The sequence below is a fragment of the Equus quagga genome, chromosome 8 (assembly GCF_021613505.1).
Source record: "Equus quagga isolate Etosha38 chromosome 8, UCLA_HA_Equagga_1.0, whole genome shotgun sequence".
Lineage (NCBI taxonomy): Eukaryota > Metazoa > Chordata > Mammalia > Perissodactyla > Equidae > Equus > Equus quagga.
This window is the reverse complement of record NC_060274.1, coordinates 8,130,623-8,147,481: the sequence shown is the minus strand read 5'-3', so window position 1 is coordinate 8,147,481 and position 16,859 is coordinate 8,130,623. Positions and strand designations below refer to the sequence as shown.

The following is a 16,859-nucleotide window of genomic DNA, read 5'->3' as shown; positions in this document are numbered from 1 at the left end:
ACGTTAGAATGGCACTACTTCGTGTTCTCTGGGATGATAGGTCCTGGCGTGTGTGCAGAGGGTTCCGCTCTCGGGAATGTGCTTCCACCCAGGAGGCAGGCAGAGTGTCGAGGCTTCCTCTGAGTCCTTGCTCGAGCTGTGGGTTGAGTTCCTGAGTCTGCATGTGCATATGCAAGCTTTTATTCAGGAAAGCCGAACCCTCACAGGAGGACTTGGTGGAGATAATTCGGAAGTCCCTTTATGTAATGTCTTAACAATTTGGAAAATAATAATGAAACTTTTTTAATACTCTTAATAGGAAATTCATCTTGCAGTTGCTCGTTGAGTGAAAGAGTCTACCTTTCATTATTTAAAGGAGGAAGACAGGGCTTTCTTATTTGGGGAACAATTGGGGAAAAATGTCCACCTTTGCCTGTTAGACTAGAGTGTGGTCCCCGAGTGGTCCTGATTAAACCACAAGGCAACTTAACCTGTTGAAATGGAGAAGGGGGATCCTGAGGGAACCACAGTCCCCCTTGACAAAAATCAAACCAGATTCTGCACGTGGGTCATGGGGGAGAGTCGCCCCACGGGCAGGAGTGGCCGGACCTCCCAGCCCACGGTTCGCTCTCCTTTGGAGATTGAGTTGCTGCCTTCTCCACGTGGCGCACAAAGGGCTGGAGGGTTGGGTAGCTTTCTCCCCTGCAGTCTCGTGGGTGTATGTGGATATTTGATCAGTCTTTCCCTCAGTTTCTCACAGCCAACCGAGAAGGACTAGGATGTCTGAGCCATCACTGGAAGTTTAGCAGTAATCTCCCGGTCCCCAGCACCCCAGGTGGGATCTTACTCTTGCGCCCCAACAGGACAGCCATCTAAGGCCAGCCTCAGTGGCCCCACGTTCATCTGGGGGATGCAGCTGTATAGGAGTGGAGAGATGGGCTTTTCCCCCCAGGAACGACCATTTACTAGCAGCTGTGCTCTATAGATGTGTAATCCTCAGCAGCTTCGTGGGTGGGTGTTAGAGTCCATTTCACAGATGGAGCAACTGAGGTATGGAGGGTTGTGTATTACTCGGCGAGTCTGGGGTGTCCATGTTCTTGAGACCTACACTTGTTTGGTTGCATACCCCAGCAGTTTAAGAATTTCTCTTGAAAGCTGTGGAACTCTTCCAGAATTTTACACAGAAGGACAATGTTTAAAACAGATTCCCCCGGCGCAGCTTTGCATTGGGGGGAGGGGTCCTGGGCCTCACCGCTCACCTGTGCTGAGCCGTCCCCCTCCGTTGGCTGCGTCCCGTGGAGAACATTTGGGAAGCACCTGCCACAGGCACACGTGTGTGAGAGTCGGGCTAGACCTGCCCTGTGTCCCTAGTGCCGTCACCTGTCCGCCGAGCCAGGCTGGTCTCAGGCCACCCCTAGGACAGCTCCGGGCAGCCCCTCTCAGTAGCTTGGCCCTGGCACAAGAGTTGACCTGGTTGCCACGCTGGCCCCCGTGAGACTTGCCACTGAAAGCGTGTGCTCGCTTTTCTCCTAGGTCGTGCAGGTTGGGGGTCTCAGCTGTTCCTTTTACCACATCATTTTCGGAAGCAGGAAGAGCTTGACGTGGAGCCAGAAGACCCCAGAAAACCAGAGTTGTTCTGGCTCCCGGCTTTCGCTTTGCAGGGTGGAGGTCTAGCACCTGTTACTACTGGGAGGCTCTGATTGGGGGACGTGACAGGGAAGCACCTAAAGTGACACAGAAATTGTATGAAAGCGGAGTAGGGGTGGTGGCTGCCGGGAACCAAGGTCCTGCTGTGGGCACACGTTGTGCGGGCACCCTCCGTACACCGTACCCCTCTGGCGCCTGCACACTTCGGGTGGGATGCCTGTGGCCCACGTGAGGAGGCCAAGCCTCCGAGGTCAGCAGCGCAGAGTCATGAGCGCAGGGCTGGCGTTGGAACTCAGGTCTTGCTCTTGCACTGTAGGTAGCCGTGCGGGCCGGGAGGCGGCTGCTGAGCTCGGTGGTGCTGATCACCCTGGCGGGACGTCTTCACAGAGCCAAACATTTTTTCTGGCCTGGTCTTTAAAGAGATTTTGACTTCCAACCTTGAAGCTTTTTATCATGCACCAGGAATAACATCAGTTCACTCATTTGTGTGTTTCAGATGACAGAGTTATCGTAACTTACTCAAAAGGCCATCGGTGTGGTGAGAATAAGACTGCATCCGCCGTCATAGAGTTGACCTGCGCGAAGACGGTGGGCAGACCTTCGTTCAAGGGGTGAGAGCACTGGGGTCTCGGGGGCACTGTGAAGAGAGTGCTGGGGACTCTTCAGAATTTCCCCCCGTGGTTTGCACTTGTGGGTTGGGGACTGTGTGTGCAGGGAGAGGATGTTTGGGTTGTCGGAATAGGCAGGGGACTGGCTGCTGAGATAGGGCCTGGGATGGGGTCGGGGCTGCCACTTGTCCTAAAGTGTACAGGGCTGTTCTGCACAAGGAGGGGTTCCCTGGATAAAGGGCTGGGGCACGAAACTCTGTCGAGCTGTCTGTCACTGGCCTCTCTCTTCGAATGACACGTAGAACCACAGGGACATTGATGGTGCCAGTCAAGGCCAGCTGTGGAAGCGGCCTGTCTGGGAGCCACCAGCACGATGCTCTTGGATTATGCTAGAACTCTCTGGACACCGCCACATCCAGGGGTGCTCAGGGCAGTTGGGCTAACAGAGGGAGGGTGCGAGCTGTTGTGAACAGACCAAGTCCTTCCAGAAGCCGGGCTTGGAAAAGGGGAGACCCAGGAATTGTCTCCAAAGGATTTTAATCAATTTGTGAGTCTAAAAATTCAATTGTAAAGTAAAAGTTCATAGATCTAGGAGCAAATTTTTCCAGCTCTTAGGTGTTGCACAGTTTCTAAATTTTAAGAAAACCTGTATTAGACGCGTGCCTACTTTGTCACATTGCGGATGTGCTAGATGGCCACCTTCTCTGTTAGGCTGCTGAGAAAAGTAAAATAGCCACCCTAGCCCAGAGCTGCCTGCCCATCATGAGGGGTGGGGAGGGCTCGGCGGTGGGGACTCCTGTGGGGACGGAGGGCTCTCGGGGAGGCCTCGGAACCGGAACCGGCTGGACCCCTGAACCGGTGAGCATCTTCAGGGCGCCTAAGGCTCCCTGTTGCAGTCCCGAGTCTGGTGGGCGTGACCACCGTCCCAGCGTGACTGCCACCCCGTCTGGCCTCCTTATAGGTTCGACATCGAGAGCTGCACCTACTCCTTCCGCTGGGACTCGCGGGCTGCGTGCGCCGTGAAGCCCCAGGAGGTACAGGTGGTGAACGGGACCATCACCAACCCTGTAAACGGCAAGAGCTTTAGCCTCGGAGATATTTATTTTAAGTAAGTGCAAAATTTTCCTTTGAGAACTGAAACATATTCAGAATTAAGCCGGCACTTCAGACCTTTCCCTGGCAGGGAGCGATGCAAGATAAATAGGCCCGTGTGTCTTAGTTACTGTTTCTAGGGAGCTGGCGTATTTTCCTTAAACGGAGGGAAAGCATGACTCAACTGTTAAGTTTTAACACCAAAGATGGTGAATTCTCTTGAGTGTAAAAATAAAGTTGCCCCCCCCCCCCCCCCCCCCCCTTCATGATAAGCCCAGGGATCGAAGCTGAAACCTTCTGAAACACTTTTTGATCAGGAATCTTCTGGGCTTACCAGTTTGTGGGGGAAAAAGTCAGTTTCTCAGCAGTGTCACCGGGGCAGTTCTTGGGGTCCAGTAGCTGTGCCGGGCAGGCTGAGGTGGGCCCGGTGCTGGACACCGAGGTTGAGAAAGGCGCCCTGCAGCTCAACATATAGAGTGGCGGGGGTAGGAGGATGATGGGGGCAGAAGTCGGTGCTCCTAGAATCTCTGTGGGGTTGTGGAAGTGCCACGTGGGCTGGGAAGGCAGGAGGGAGGCGGCGTCCGGTGGCCCTGCAGGTGTCCCCAGGACTCTGGGTCCGGAATAAATGGCTCTCTTGAAGACCTGCCAGAGTCCCTCAGTCTTTTCTGTCTCTTCAGGCTCTTCAGTGCCTCTGGGGACATGAGAACGAATGGGGACAAGTACCTTTATGAAATCCAGCTTTCCTCCATCACAAGCTCCGCGAATCCGGCGTGCTCTGGCGCCAACATATGCCAGGTTAAACCGAACGACCAGCACTTCAGTAGGAAAGTCGGCACTTCTGATAAAACCAAATACTACGTTCAAGGTAATTGCTCTCCGTTAATGTTCCATGTTTCACTTCCTCAGAGAAAGAGCTTTAAAATTTTTGTGGGCAGCCCCCTTCTGTTGAAATCTCAGATAAATTTTAGAACAAAAGCCCTCATCGGGCTCTGTGTCCTGAATGGACTGGACCGTGTGTGTAAGACCTGAGCATTTCACTGCAGGTGAATTTTACCTCAGTTAACAAATGAGACGCCAATCCTGGTCTAAACCAGAGGTGGTGAGGTGGGGCAGATCCTTTGATCTGCTTTCAGTCGTATTTGAAACTTCAGGTATCACTATAGAAGGGTGAGCGATCTCATATTTGTCAGAATGATGAAAAGAAGAGAGAGAGAGTGACCTGGCCTCAGTGTTAGACATGGCTGTGGGCGAAGCACCATACTGCACTGATGGAGGCCGTGTCCTTTACTCCGCCGTGTTGACCTTGAAAGATATTTCCAGGAGGCAGCTCATGTGTTTTGGTTTCAACAACTAGCCTTTCATTGTATACCTTTTCATGATTTGATTTTTGTATTTTTATGGAGGTTATGCTAGTTTACAGCATTGTGAAATTTCACTTGTACAGCATTATTTGTCAGTCACCTTACAGGTGCGCCACTTCACCCTTTGTGCCCACCCTCCACCCCCCCGTCCCCCTGGTAACCACTAAATAGTTCTCTTTGTGCATGTGTTTGTTTCTCTTCCACATATGAGTGGAATCACACAGAGTTTGTCTTTCTCTCTCTGGCTTATTTCACTTAACATAATTCCCTTGAGGTCCATCCATGTTCTTGTGAAAGGGACGATTTTGTCATGTTTTTTTTATGGCTGAGCAGTATTCCATTGTATAAATATACCACATCTTCTCTATCCAGTCATCAGTCGATGGGCACTCAGGTTGCTTCCACATCTTGGCTATTGCGAATAATGCTGCAGTGAACACAGGGGTGCATAAGTCTCTTTGAATTGCTGATTTCAAGTTCTTTGGACAGATACCCAGTAGTGGGATAGCTGGATCATATGGTATTTCTATTTTTAATTTTTTGAGAAATCTCCATACTGTTTTCCATAGTGGCTGCACCAGTTTGCATTCCCACCAGCAGTGTATGAGGGTTCCTTTTTCTCCACAACCTCTCCAACATTTGTTATTTTTTGTTTTGGTTATTTTAGTCATTCTGACGGGTACAAGGTGATATCTTATTGTAGTTTTCATTTGCATTTCCCTGATGATCAGTGATGATGAGCATCTTTTCATGTGCCTATTGGCCAGCCACATAGCTTCTTTGGAGAAATGTCTGTTCATATCCCCTGCCCATTTTTTGATGGGATTGTTTGATTTTTTTGTTGAGTTGTGTGAGTTCTTTATATATTATGGAGAGTAACGTTTTGTCAGATATACGATTTGCAAATATTTTTTCCCAGTTGGTGGGTTGTCTTTTTGTTTCAATCCTGTTTTCCCTTGCCTTGTAGAAGCTCTTTAATCTGATGAAGTCCCACTTGTTTATTCTTTCTATTGTTCCCCTTGTCTGAGAAGAAAAAGATGCTTTTAAAAAAGACCAATGTCAAAGAGTGTACTGACTATATTTTCTTCTGGAAGTCTTATGGTTTCAGGTCTTACTTTCAAGTCTTTGATTCATTTTGAGTTTATTTTTGTGAATGGTGTAAGAGAATGGTCTGCTTTCATTCTTTTGCATGTGTCTGTCCAGTTTTCCCAACACCATTTGTTGAAGAGACTTTCCTTTCTCCTTTGTATGTTCTCAGCTCCTTTGTCGAAGATTAGCTGTCCATAGATGTGTGGTTTTATTTCTGGGCTTTCAATTCTATTCCATTGATCTGTATGTCTTTTTTTTGTGCCAGTACCATGCTGTTTTGATTACTGTAGCTCTGTAGTATATTTTGAAGTCAGGGATTGTGATGCCTCCAGCTTTGTTCTTTTTTCTCAGGATTGCTTTAGCAATTCAGAGTCTTTTGTTGCCCCATATAAATTTTAGGATTCTTTGTGCTATTTCTGTGAAGAATGTCATTGAGATTCTGATTAGGATTGCATTGAATCTGTAGATTGCTTTAGGTAGTATGGACATTTTAACTATGTTTATTCTTCCAGTTCATGTGCATGGAATGTCTTTATGTTGTCATCAGTTTCTTTCAGGAAAGTCTTGTAGTTTTAACTGGATAGATCTTTTACCTCCTTGGTTAAATTTATTCCTAGATGTTTTATTCTTTGTGTTGCAATTGTGAATGGGATTGTGTTCTTGAGTTCTCTGTTAGTATGATATTAGAGTATAGAAATGCAACTGATTTATGTAAGTTGGTTTTCTACCCTGCAACTTTGCTGTAATTGTTGATTATTTCGAGTAGCTTTCTGATGGGTTTTTTTAGGGTTTTCTATATATATGATCATGTTGCCTGCAAACCGGGAGTTTCACGTCTTCATTGCTTGTTGGAATTCCTTTTCTTTCTTTTACTTGCCTAATTACTCTGGCTGAAACCTCCAGTACTATGTTGAATAAGAGTGGCGAGAGTGGGCACCCTTGTTTTGTCCCTGTTCTCAGAGGGATGGCTTTCAGTTTTTCCCCATTGAGTATGATGTTGGCTGTGAGTTTGTTATATATGGCCTTTATTATGTTAAGGTACTTTCCTTCTACACCCATTTTCTTGGGTACAGCATCTTTATCATAAATGGATGTTGGATCTTGCCTGATTTGATTTTTGAATCAGGTGAACAGATTAACTTTTTAAAAAGTTAAATGCATTTTAAAAACCAGCTAACTCTGATGTGAAGGGCTGCTGAGAGATTCTAGGAGGAGGAGAAACCGCTGCTGCCCACGTCGTGGTGGCTGGAGAAGTGTGTTTCCGTGCTCACGTGCTGACCGGTCACTGCAGTTAGCAGTGCCTAACGGCCGGCAGGGAGACCCGCCAGGCCAGCCTGACTCACTGTCGTGATTCCACGTCGTGGACTAGGGTCCCCGTGGTTCTTCATTCTTTGCCAGTAATTCTCAGTTGGCTGCTGGAATCTTGTATTGGCTGGCTTGGGCCCTCTCTTGCTGTGCTGTCTTCGGAGGCTGGCCCTGTAGTAAGTGGTTGGTAAATGCTTGTCGACTGATTGTAAGACGGCTCTAAAAGCCTTCAAGCCTCCCTGTTATGCAGAGAAGGAAAGTCTGAGCTCTTTTGAACTCAGCCTGGAAGATTTCAACAGATCCATGTACCAATACAGTCTCAGGAGCGACTGGCCCTACAAACGCACCAGGATCCGGCCATCACGTTATCACACCTGCTTTCCCTGTGCGTTCCTTGTGCTGGAATGCCGTGGCCAGCCCTGCCTTCCCCATCCCTCAAACCCGAGCCCCAGTGTCCCCTTCTTGGCAAAGCCCACCTCTCCTCATCCCCAGGGTCACTGCCCTCTCATGTGGCTGCTGCGGTGATCAGGTCATCTAGTTGCTAAAGGAAGACCCCTCACATTCATAAGGTCCTTGCCTAGCAGGCCTCCTGCAGCCCCCGAGTGTCAGAGTGTGCACCTTCGTGTGCATTTATTTATTCACAGTTAATAAAATCCCTTTCAGACGTTTTCACTTTCTTCATTCACCAGTGCTAGAAAGTGGGTTTAATTTTCACATTTCATGAGGAAATGCAGTTTAAATTTCTTCCTGTCTTTTCCCTCATTTGAGAAGATAGGAAGAGGAAACCGCAGAGCCCTGTCTCTAGCTGAGACAGGGAGCAGCCGTCTCGGCTCCCTCACCAGCACGTCGCTTTGCAGCCACACACCAGCCTTGTGGGACAGTCCGTTCAGGTCATGCCTCTGCCAGTTCCACGTGAGGACACTGAGGCCTTCCCGAGCCCAGCCTGCATCTCAGGGCTCCCCTCTTTGTGGATGCGTCCACCTCACTCACTGAACTCCCTGGCGCTCCAGCAGTGGCTGACTGTGAGGAGCTTGAGCCATCTACCAAGTTTGGAGGAGGCAGCGTCCACACCAGGCTCCCTCACTTCTGAAACCAGCTGCAGGTTTGGGGGGCTCCCATCACCACCCTCAGGTTCAGTAATTCACTAGAAGAAGCTATTACAGTCATGTTACAGTTTATCACAGTGAAAGGATGTAGACTACAATCAGCCAAGGGAGGAAGCACATAGGACGGAGTCCAGGAGGGTCCCAGATGCTTCTGTTGTTCTCTCCCCATGGAATCAGGATGCGTTAGGTTCCCAGCATCGATGTGTGACAACATGAATGGAGTATCACCAGCCAGGGCAGCTCACCTGCACCTCAGCGTCCAGGGGTTTTGTTAGGGTTCCATTGTGTAGGCATGGTTGGTTGGTTTGTTGATCAGTTGGCTGGTTGGTTGGTCAATCAATTGGCTCGTTGATTGGGTGGTTGATTGGCTGGTTGATCAGTTTGCTGGTTGATTGGTTGATCAATTGGCTGGTTGATTGGCTGGTTGGTTGGTTGGTTGATCACTTGGCTGGTTGGTTGAGTGGTTGATTGGCTGGTTGGTTGGTTGATCAGTTGGTTGGTTAGTTGCCCACAAGGTTGATCTCAATTTCCAGGTGGGTTGATACCGTGTGGCCAGCCCCCACTCCAAATCATATTGTTGGCTTTGGGCAGGGTTCAAGTCTTTCTCACATGCTGAATTAGGGCAGGGGCTCCACAACGTGTGTCCAGCGGGCTGTGAAGAAGAGCACACATGGATGTTTGATGAAGCACTGTTACACCTGATTTTAAGTCTGTGTGGACTTTTCACAGACTATGAAAAGTTTAGCTCCGCCTGTTACTGAAACATTAATGGTAATGGTGCTCTGGTTGTGTGCACGCCTTCCATTTGACAGATGGCGATCTAGATGTGGTGTTTGCCTCATCCTCTAAGTGTGGGAAAGATAAGACAAAGTCTGTCTCTTCCACCATCTTCTTCCACTGCGACCCTCTGGTGAAGGACGGGATCCCTGAATTCAGTCACGAGACTGCCGACTGCCAGTACCTCTTCTCCTGGTACACCTCTGCCGTGTGTCCTCTGAGGTAAGTGCGGTAGCCTGGCTTTGGCACAAGCTTGCTGTCGGTCACTTTCCTCTTTGGATGAGCACTTACCAACTGTACCCCCACCTCCTTTCTCAAAGCTTAAGTCAAGTATAAGTTTGTGTATGTGCTTTTCCCCCAGTGTTTTATTGTGGTGTATTCACATGTGCACAAAAAATAGAGAAAGAGATGGAGGTAAACCCCACACAGCCAGCACCTGACTTCAGTGATTGTTGACATCCTGCCTTTCTTGGTCCACACCAGCATCAGCAACACCAACACCCGCCACTCCCAATAGCATCGGCCGTCTGCCCTCGTATGCACCGTGGGCCCTGAATGCCTCTCACACTTTGCTTCCACGTCTGTCCCCAGCCAGTGTTCCCCCTCGTTGGCTCCTGCAGGCAGGGGCTGTGTCTCATCTTTGTATTCCCAGCACATCTTTTCTTTGTTTTCTAGTACAAATTATTACATGGTAAACTTCACTTTAACTTGAGTAAAGTATTTTCTGCGTTGGGATAAATGAAAACCTTGTTCTTCAGATCTTGGAAATCACTGTCGGCCAGGTATTCATGGGAAATGGGGAATACACTTCTGCTCTGAGGCTCCCTGGCAAGGGAAGGGCGACGGCAGCCTCCCTGTGGCCTCAGAGAACCTGTCTCTTCTCGTGTCCCACAGCCTTTGTTCTTGGCCCGGCTATGCTTTCAGGTTGAGAGAACCTCGTCCAGAACAGAATGTTATAAATTGCTTTCCTCTTGGATTTATTTTCTTCCTGTTTCATCCGGGCCATCATCTTAAGAAGTTTCTCATTGTCCTGAGACTTGAAGATCATGAGAAACATGAGTTCTTGCCATGTACTTGTTTCCTGCGTCTCCTAAAAAAGGGATCCCGTAGTCAGCAGAAAACAGTGGTAGAGACAATGGGGTAGATTCCAGATCGCATCTTTTAGATCTTAAATCAGTTTTCTCTTTGACTTTCTATGGGTGCTAGACCAGCCGAAAAAAAAAAAAGAAAGAGTCAGCTTTGTCCTAAATTTTCCAGGAACATGGGCGTAAGGCAATTCTCAACAAATTTCTAAACATTGGTGCCATGTAGATGACATACGTGATGCAATTAAGAACCAGTAGAAGAAATTAGCTGAAAAATAGAAAAACCTTTGGCAACTAAAACGTACTTAATTCTTGGTTTCTAGAAGAAACCAAAAGTAGAAATCAGAACACACTTAGAACTGGATGATGGTGTGAACATCTCTCACGTCAACACTGGGGTGCGTCTGACGTGTTCCTGAGGGGCCTGACTTTGAGGACAGAGTCTTCGGGCAGAGTCTGTCGTGTGGTGATGTCCCCACCTGAACAGATAGTGACAAATGCGTCCAGGCTGAAACTGAATGCTGAGTTCTTCCTGACGTTTTGGAGCCAGATTATTTGGCTTAAGCTGAATTTTGACCACAGCAGTTACCCCTATGTGGTCAAGCCATTGGGTGCCCTCTGACCCAATTATTTGAAGTAAGTACTTCTGTGAATTGATAGCCAGTATCCTCGGCGTCCTCCTGCATTACGTGTGTGGCTGTTGACTTTCCCTGTCACACCCTGAGCAATCCAGACGTTTCCGCCCGCTGCCTTGTCAGGGTGTGGGAAATTTCTGCTACGTGCATCTGTCACTGTCGATGCGGGGGCCCAGACTGACTGAGGGGCAGAGTAAGTGTGGTCATTACACAAACATCTAATTCTCTGAGCAGAAAGGGAAGTCAGTCGAGGTGTTACTAATTTGTATTAGTTATTTTCATTACTTTCCTTGAGTGTTTAATGTCATGGAAATTTAGTTGCTTTTTCCCGTACATGAATGGGAATTGTGGCGTCTTACTGATTGAATAGCTGCTGTGTTTGTCACTTGCCCTGCCTCCTGGGACCTCACAGGCCTGGATAGACACTGGCTTGACAGGGTGTCCTTTGGGTGTCCCCTCAACCCCGGGAAGCATTGAGGCCATGGCCCAAGGTGGCGTGTTGGGAAGGAGGAGCTGTATCCGGGCTGTGGTCACTGTTTCTTCCAGAGAAGAGAGCTCTGGGCCTGGGAGATGAGTTCGGCCAGCTTGTCCCTTGGGGTCTTTGCTGCACGAGCCCCTCTGTGCCCGGAGAGCCCTTATGTGGGATAAGCAAGGACAGGGGAGGCTGTGTTGCTTGAAGCTCGGCTTTTCTCCTTTCCTTACTAACAGTCCTTGTAGCCTAGGGCAGCGTCTTCTGGTCCGTTTTCCAACCCTCCTGCCTCAGCTCGTTATCAGAAGAGCTTGTCCAGTGCTCTTCCCCACGTCCGATGGATCTTGTGTTATCATGGGGAGTTTGCAGAGTCAAGAGCCACCCTGAGTTGGGACTTACTGGGGCCGTCGCTGGGGTGGCGTGGTGCTGAGTGATGTGTCTTCTTTCCAGGGTGGGCTTCGACAGCGAGAGTGCCGGAGTGGACGAGCCGGAGCACAAGGGGCTGTCGGAGAGGAGCCAGGCCGTCGGTGCGGTGCTGAGCCTGCTGCTGGTGGCACTCACTGGCTGTCTGCTGACCCTGCTGCTCTATAAAAAAGAAAGACGGTGAGGACGGACGTGAGCGCCGCGCGGCCCGTGGTTCAAAATCGAAACCTGGGCTTGTTTTTCTTTTTTAGTTTTTGAGCCCAACAGCAGCCAAAATCCTGAAGTTCTAAGTTAAAACTCTTGGGAGATGTCCCCAAGTTGTGTTTTGTAAATGTCTGCGTTTCTGTGAAAAGATGTCCTCACTGGCTGGAGCCATGGAACTGTCCCCGGGGCGTGAGTCAGGTCTGACACTCATGTCACACGGCGGATGCTCTGTGGGCTCTCCGCCTGGCCCGCCCACTTCCAGGACATTGGTCTCTGGATAAGTCCAAAGATGGACAGAAGGTTAAACCCCCCCTCCCCTGGGCAGACTTCCTCTGATGAGCTGAAGATCAGATCTTTCTGATCTGTCCTTTCCCCCTCCCCCCTCCTCCCATCATAAAAGTGAGCATTGCTTAGGCACCTACTGTGTGCCAGGGATGACACCATCCCCTTGGCTCCCCTTTGCTGGGTGAAAAGGCTTGTCACTCATCATGTGTGGCTGTCCAGTGGATTTGCATGTCATGCATGAATGAGACCCAGAGCCTGAGCGCCCTGTGAGTGGTGGCCTGGGGGCAGAGGAGCATGCCAGCTGTGGTGCTCCCTGCAGCCTGTCTTGTCTACCAGGAGAGCCATAACCGAGCAAGAGAGAGAGGGGTCGAGAAGTACTGAGTGCAACCGTCCCCCATGTGGGGAGGCCATCAGTGGGATGCAGAAATGGGGCAGGTCCGGGTGTGCGCCAACCTTGAGTTAGTCACACAGCACATGTAATCTCAGCACAGCCTTGGGGCAGTGGGAACACACATCACATCCACACCAGAAAAAGCAGATGCACAAATGTTCAATGACTTGCTCTAGCCTTTGCTAAACCACTCAGAGGCGGAGCAGGATTTGAATCTGCTTCTGTCTGATTCCAAGGTGTCCTTCCCGCTGCACTGGTTCATAACCGTGCTGTGGCGGGTTGAGTGTGCCCATGCCCTGGGGGGCTGTTCTGGTCGGGGCTGCAGCCTTCTCGGTTGGCCGCTCAAGGTGCCGGAGCTGGGGAGCGGCTGACCTGGTGGGACCCCGGCCCTGCTGGTTCCACCGAGGAATAACTGTGCTGTCCTTCCAGGGAGACGGTCCTGAGCAAGCTCACCAATTGCTGTCGGAGAGGAGCGGACGTGTCCTACAAGTACTCGAAGGTAATTCTGGCCTCCCCTGCCCAGCGTGGAGCTCCTGCGTGCTGCAGCGTCTGTCGGTGATGGTGAGGAGGACGCCATCGCGGGCGATGTGAAACAGAAAAGGGACAGACGTCGCCCACTGCTTTAACGTCAACACACTTTTTGTCCTTTTTTCCTTCATGTTTTTCTCATTGTGGTAGCGGCTGATTTCCTTAGAGTGTTTAATATTTAGGTTGCTCTGACTATTTTGGCTGTTCTAAAAAAAATAGGATCACAAAAATTTTTGTGCATCTGGCATTTGGATGATTTCCTTCAGACAAATTTCCAAAGAGGCATTATCTGGGCCAAAGGGCGTAAATATGCTCATGGCTCTTTGTACGTACTGTCGAACGGCTTTCTAGAAGGTTTGCCTCAGACTCATCCACCCATCCTTCGTGTGGCTCCTCTTACGCACCCCACGTCCCCTTCCCGCCACCCGAGGGTACCTGGCTCTTGATGAGAAGCCAGAGGAGCCCCATCTCTGAGCACTCTGACTCATCGCTGGCCTGCTTTCCTGTCACCTGTGACACTGTCTGCCTTGCTTGGGTCTTAGCAGGAGCCAGCAGTTGCCAGCCCTGCCTTCCTCTCCCTGGTTAGGGACTTGGGAATGTGGTGGCTGTGATGGGCAGGGAAGGCAGCCCCCGATGGGGTGGGTCTTGGAAGGAAGGTCATAGAGGAGCAGAACGGGGTCTCTGATGGGCTCCACGGCCTCTGCTCTGTCCCTGGCAGGTGAACAAGGAGGAGGAGGCGGATGAGCACGAAACCGAGTGGCTGATGGAAGAGATCCAGGTGCCGCCCCCGAGGCCCGGCAAGGAAGGGCAGGAGAATGGCCACATCACCACCAAGTCCGTGAAAGCCGAAGCCCTCAGCCCCCTGCACGGGGACGACCAGGACAGCGAGGATGAGGTCATGACCATCCCGGAGGTGAAAGTCCACTCGAGCAGAGGGCCTGGGGCAGAGAGCGGGCAGCCGCTGAGAAGCCCTCCGAGGAAGGCGCTCTGGGAGAGAGCGGAGGACAGGGTGGGGCTGGTGAGCGGGGAGAAGGCCAGGCGAGGGAGGCCCAGGAATGCACCGCAGAAGGCCGGGACCCCCGGCGGCCTGGTGTCCTTCCATGACGACAGCGATGAGGACCTCCTACACATCTGACTCCCGGTGCCTACAGGGGGCCGCGGGTCGTGCACAACCGGGCACCTCCAACCAAATAAGACTTCAGCTCAATGATGCTTCTATCGTTTTTGCCTTTAACAAAAACTGTTTCAAAAGGGAAGAGTTTTTGTGACGGGGGAGAGGGGGAGGTCAGGGGCCGCTCGTCCATGATTGTTCATGTCATTGGGATGAGGCTTTGCTCCAGTGGCCAAAGGCGGCGCGGGGGCCCCCGTGTCGTCCCCAGTCCTCATTTCAAAGCACGGCTGCCGCGCGCTTCATAACACGCGCCGGGGCCAGACGCATCTCCGAACAGGGGGCTGTATTTGAGAAAAACCCTTGCTGCTTTAGGCCCTGTAGGGTGTTTGACCATTATATTTTAGCATTTAATTCTCTCCTCCTATTTATTGACTTTGACAATTACTCAGGTTTGCGAAAAAGGAAAAAACAGAACCCCAACAGTCTCTTCCTGCCGGCGGGGGTTTGTGTCCTGGTTCAGCCCTTGTCAGAAGGGGAAGCCGTCCGTGGCGGCTGGTTTCACGTGAGATCTTGAGCTGGTCCATGACGCAGCCTCTCACTTACAGTGCTCCATTCTCTTCTCCTCTCTGCTTCCTGTTTTTTAAGGGAACACGCATGTGCACACACACACGTGCAGGGTCCCCGAGTGCCTAGGCTTGGAGGCATCGCCTGTTTTATGCCTTTAGTCAGTAACGGCTGCAGCTTCTTGCATGACGTCGTCCATCCTAGGCGCACAGAGCACACTTATCAGTATTTCTTTCGCCAGCTGGTGAATTTAGCCAACTCACCCAAAGATTGATTTTTGTGCGTGTGTATGAGAATGGAGTTGAGATGTCAGAGAAAATAACTTTTTTCCAGATTTGGGGTATAGGTCTCACCTCTTCAGGTTCTCATGATACCACCTTTACTGTGCTTATTTTTTTAAGAAAAAAAGTGTTTATCAACCATTTGACCTATAAGAAGCCTTAATTTGCACAGTGCGTAACTCACGGAGATGGGCCAGAATCTCGCCCCTAAAGTTGCACTTGGATTCCCGCCCTGGGGGCACCAAGGTCAGCCTCTCAGTGCTGCGGGACCGGGGGCGGCACCACTGGCCTTCCCCGGCTGCTGGCTCCTTCCTTGAAGTGTTTGCTGAATGACTTTTCTCATATTATGTAATTGTACATAGACTCAGTGGTATTCAGATACTGAAAAGCAAACCGCCCTACAGAATTCCTTGGTTTGTACTCGGTTTGGCTGGCTTATATGATTTCAACATGAGTGTATTTTTTAAAATTGATTTCTTTCCTCATTTTTTCAATCAAATTTACTGTAATATAAAGTATTCAACAATTTCAATAAAAGATAAATTATTAACTGAGTGTTCCTGCTTTTTCCACTCGATGGTGAAGAGCCACCGAGCGGATTGCCAGTCTGCCCGTGGTCTGTCCTTCCTGTGAAGTCACGGAGATGTTTGGGTTCCAGTTGCCGTGTCTCAGCTGACGCCTCACGAGCAGCCCTTGCCTTTCCTCTCTGAGTCTGTCCCGTACGTACGTAGAAGTCCAGGCCCCCTTGCCTTCTCTCGGCTTCATCTCCATCTGATTTCTTCCCTCTTTCCCAGAAAGCAGACCTCGGGGTGTTCCGTTTACCAGAACGGCCACCATGGAGTGCAGATTCCGAGGACCCCAGAAAGCGTGATGGTAGGCAGCCCAGCCTAACGTGGGGGTGTTCCCTCTTGCACAAATTGTCTGCCTTCTGAAATTACTGATGGAGACGAGAGCATCCTAGATGTTAACGTGGAAGCAGATGAAGCAGAAAGGGATGCACCGTCAGAACCAGACTCTGGGAGTCAACATCCTTCCCTTCTCTCGTTCTCTAATTACCAACCGGATTGATTTTTTTAGGACTTTACGACATTTTTCCTGAGACACTCCCTCTGGGGTCTTACAAAGGTCTGCGTTATGACCCTAAGCCTCTGGTCCTCGGGTGTTGTGTCCGTGGGCTGTTCTCCAAGCTGCCCCCTTCCCGCCCAGCCCTTCCCCCTCGATCAGGAAGGGCCGTTAAACAGGGACTCGCTGGCCCTGTTGGTGAACTGATGGCAGGAAATTCTCCGTCTGCCCCGGGCTGCCTGCCTGTGTGCACAGCGCATGGCCGGCCGCAGAGGGCAGGGAAGTGACCCTGGCGTGTGCGAGGGCATTAGCCTTGACTCTTGAGAGTAATGGATTATCTAGATAATCTGGATAATCTCCACCCCTGAACCACTGAAAATGGAGTAGCCATCCTTGTCAGCTGAGTCTCTAGGTAGTTGTAGGAAAACTCGCCCTGACAGCAAATAGGAATTAGAATCTTTTCAGAGAAATGATTTTATCAGTAAGAGTACAACCCTGATGTTTTGTTTCCTTTTAAGCAAATTTTCTGTGCCCTTTTTGGGAGACTGTCCATTGAATGGTGGAGAAGTGGAGCAGGTGGGGGGCCTGAGGATGATGTGGGTAAACCTGTGCCAAGGAAATCCGTGATAAAGAGGAAACCTGGCTCTCCCAAAAGCATTTAAAACCAGTTCTTCACCAACCGCTAAAATAATGTGTTGCACGTAACAAGTCCTTCAGGAAGGTTGACAGCCACCTGGGCATTTAAAAAAATACTTTGTAATAGTTGGATCCTTCGTACGAGACAAAGACTAATGGGCATGTAGGTCTTACGTCTCTTCTTGGGGATCAGGTCACATGGGGTTAGAGAGCATTTTGTG

General features: G+C 50.1%; 1 protein-coding gene across 1 annotated transcript in view; it reads left to right on the top strand.

The window, feature by feature from the left end:
* The window catches only part of IGF2R (insulin like growth factor 2 receptor), a 115,552-nt gene extending 100,062 nt beyond the window's left edge, over positions 1-15,490 (top strand). The window contains exons 42-48 of the mRNA XM_046669771.1: positions 2,123-2,237; positions 3,196-3,342; positions 4,004-4,191; positions 9,000-9,186; positions 11,604-11,756; positions 12,886-12,955; positions 13,703-15,490. Of these exons, the coding sequence (XP_046525727.1) occupies positions 2,123-2,237; positions 3,196-3,342; positions 4,004-4,191; positions 9,000-9,186; positions 11,604-11,756; positions 12,886-12,955; positions 13,703-14,119 (1,277 nt within the window). The 3' untranslated portion in view covers positions 14,120-15,490. The remainder of the gene's footprint in view (positions 1-2,122; positions 2,238-3,195; positions 3,343-4,003; positions 4,192-8,999; positions 9,187-11,603; positions 11,757-12,885; positions 12,956-13,702) is intronic.
* The last annotated feature ends 1,369 nt before the right edge of the window (positions 15,491-16,859 follow it).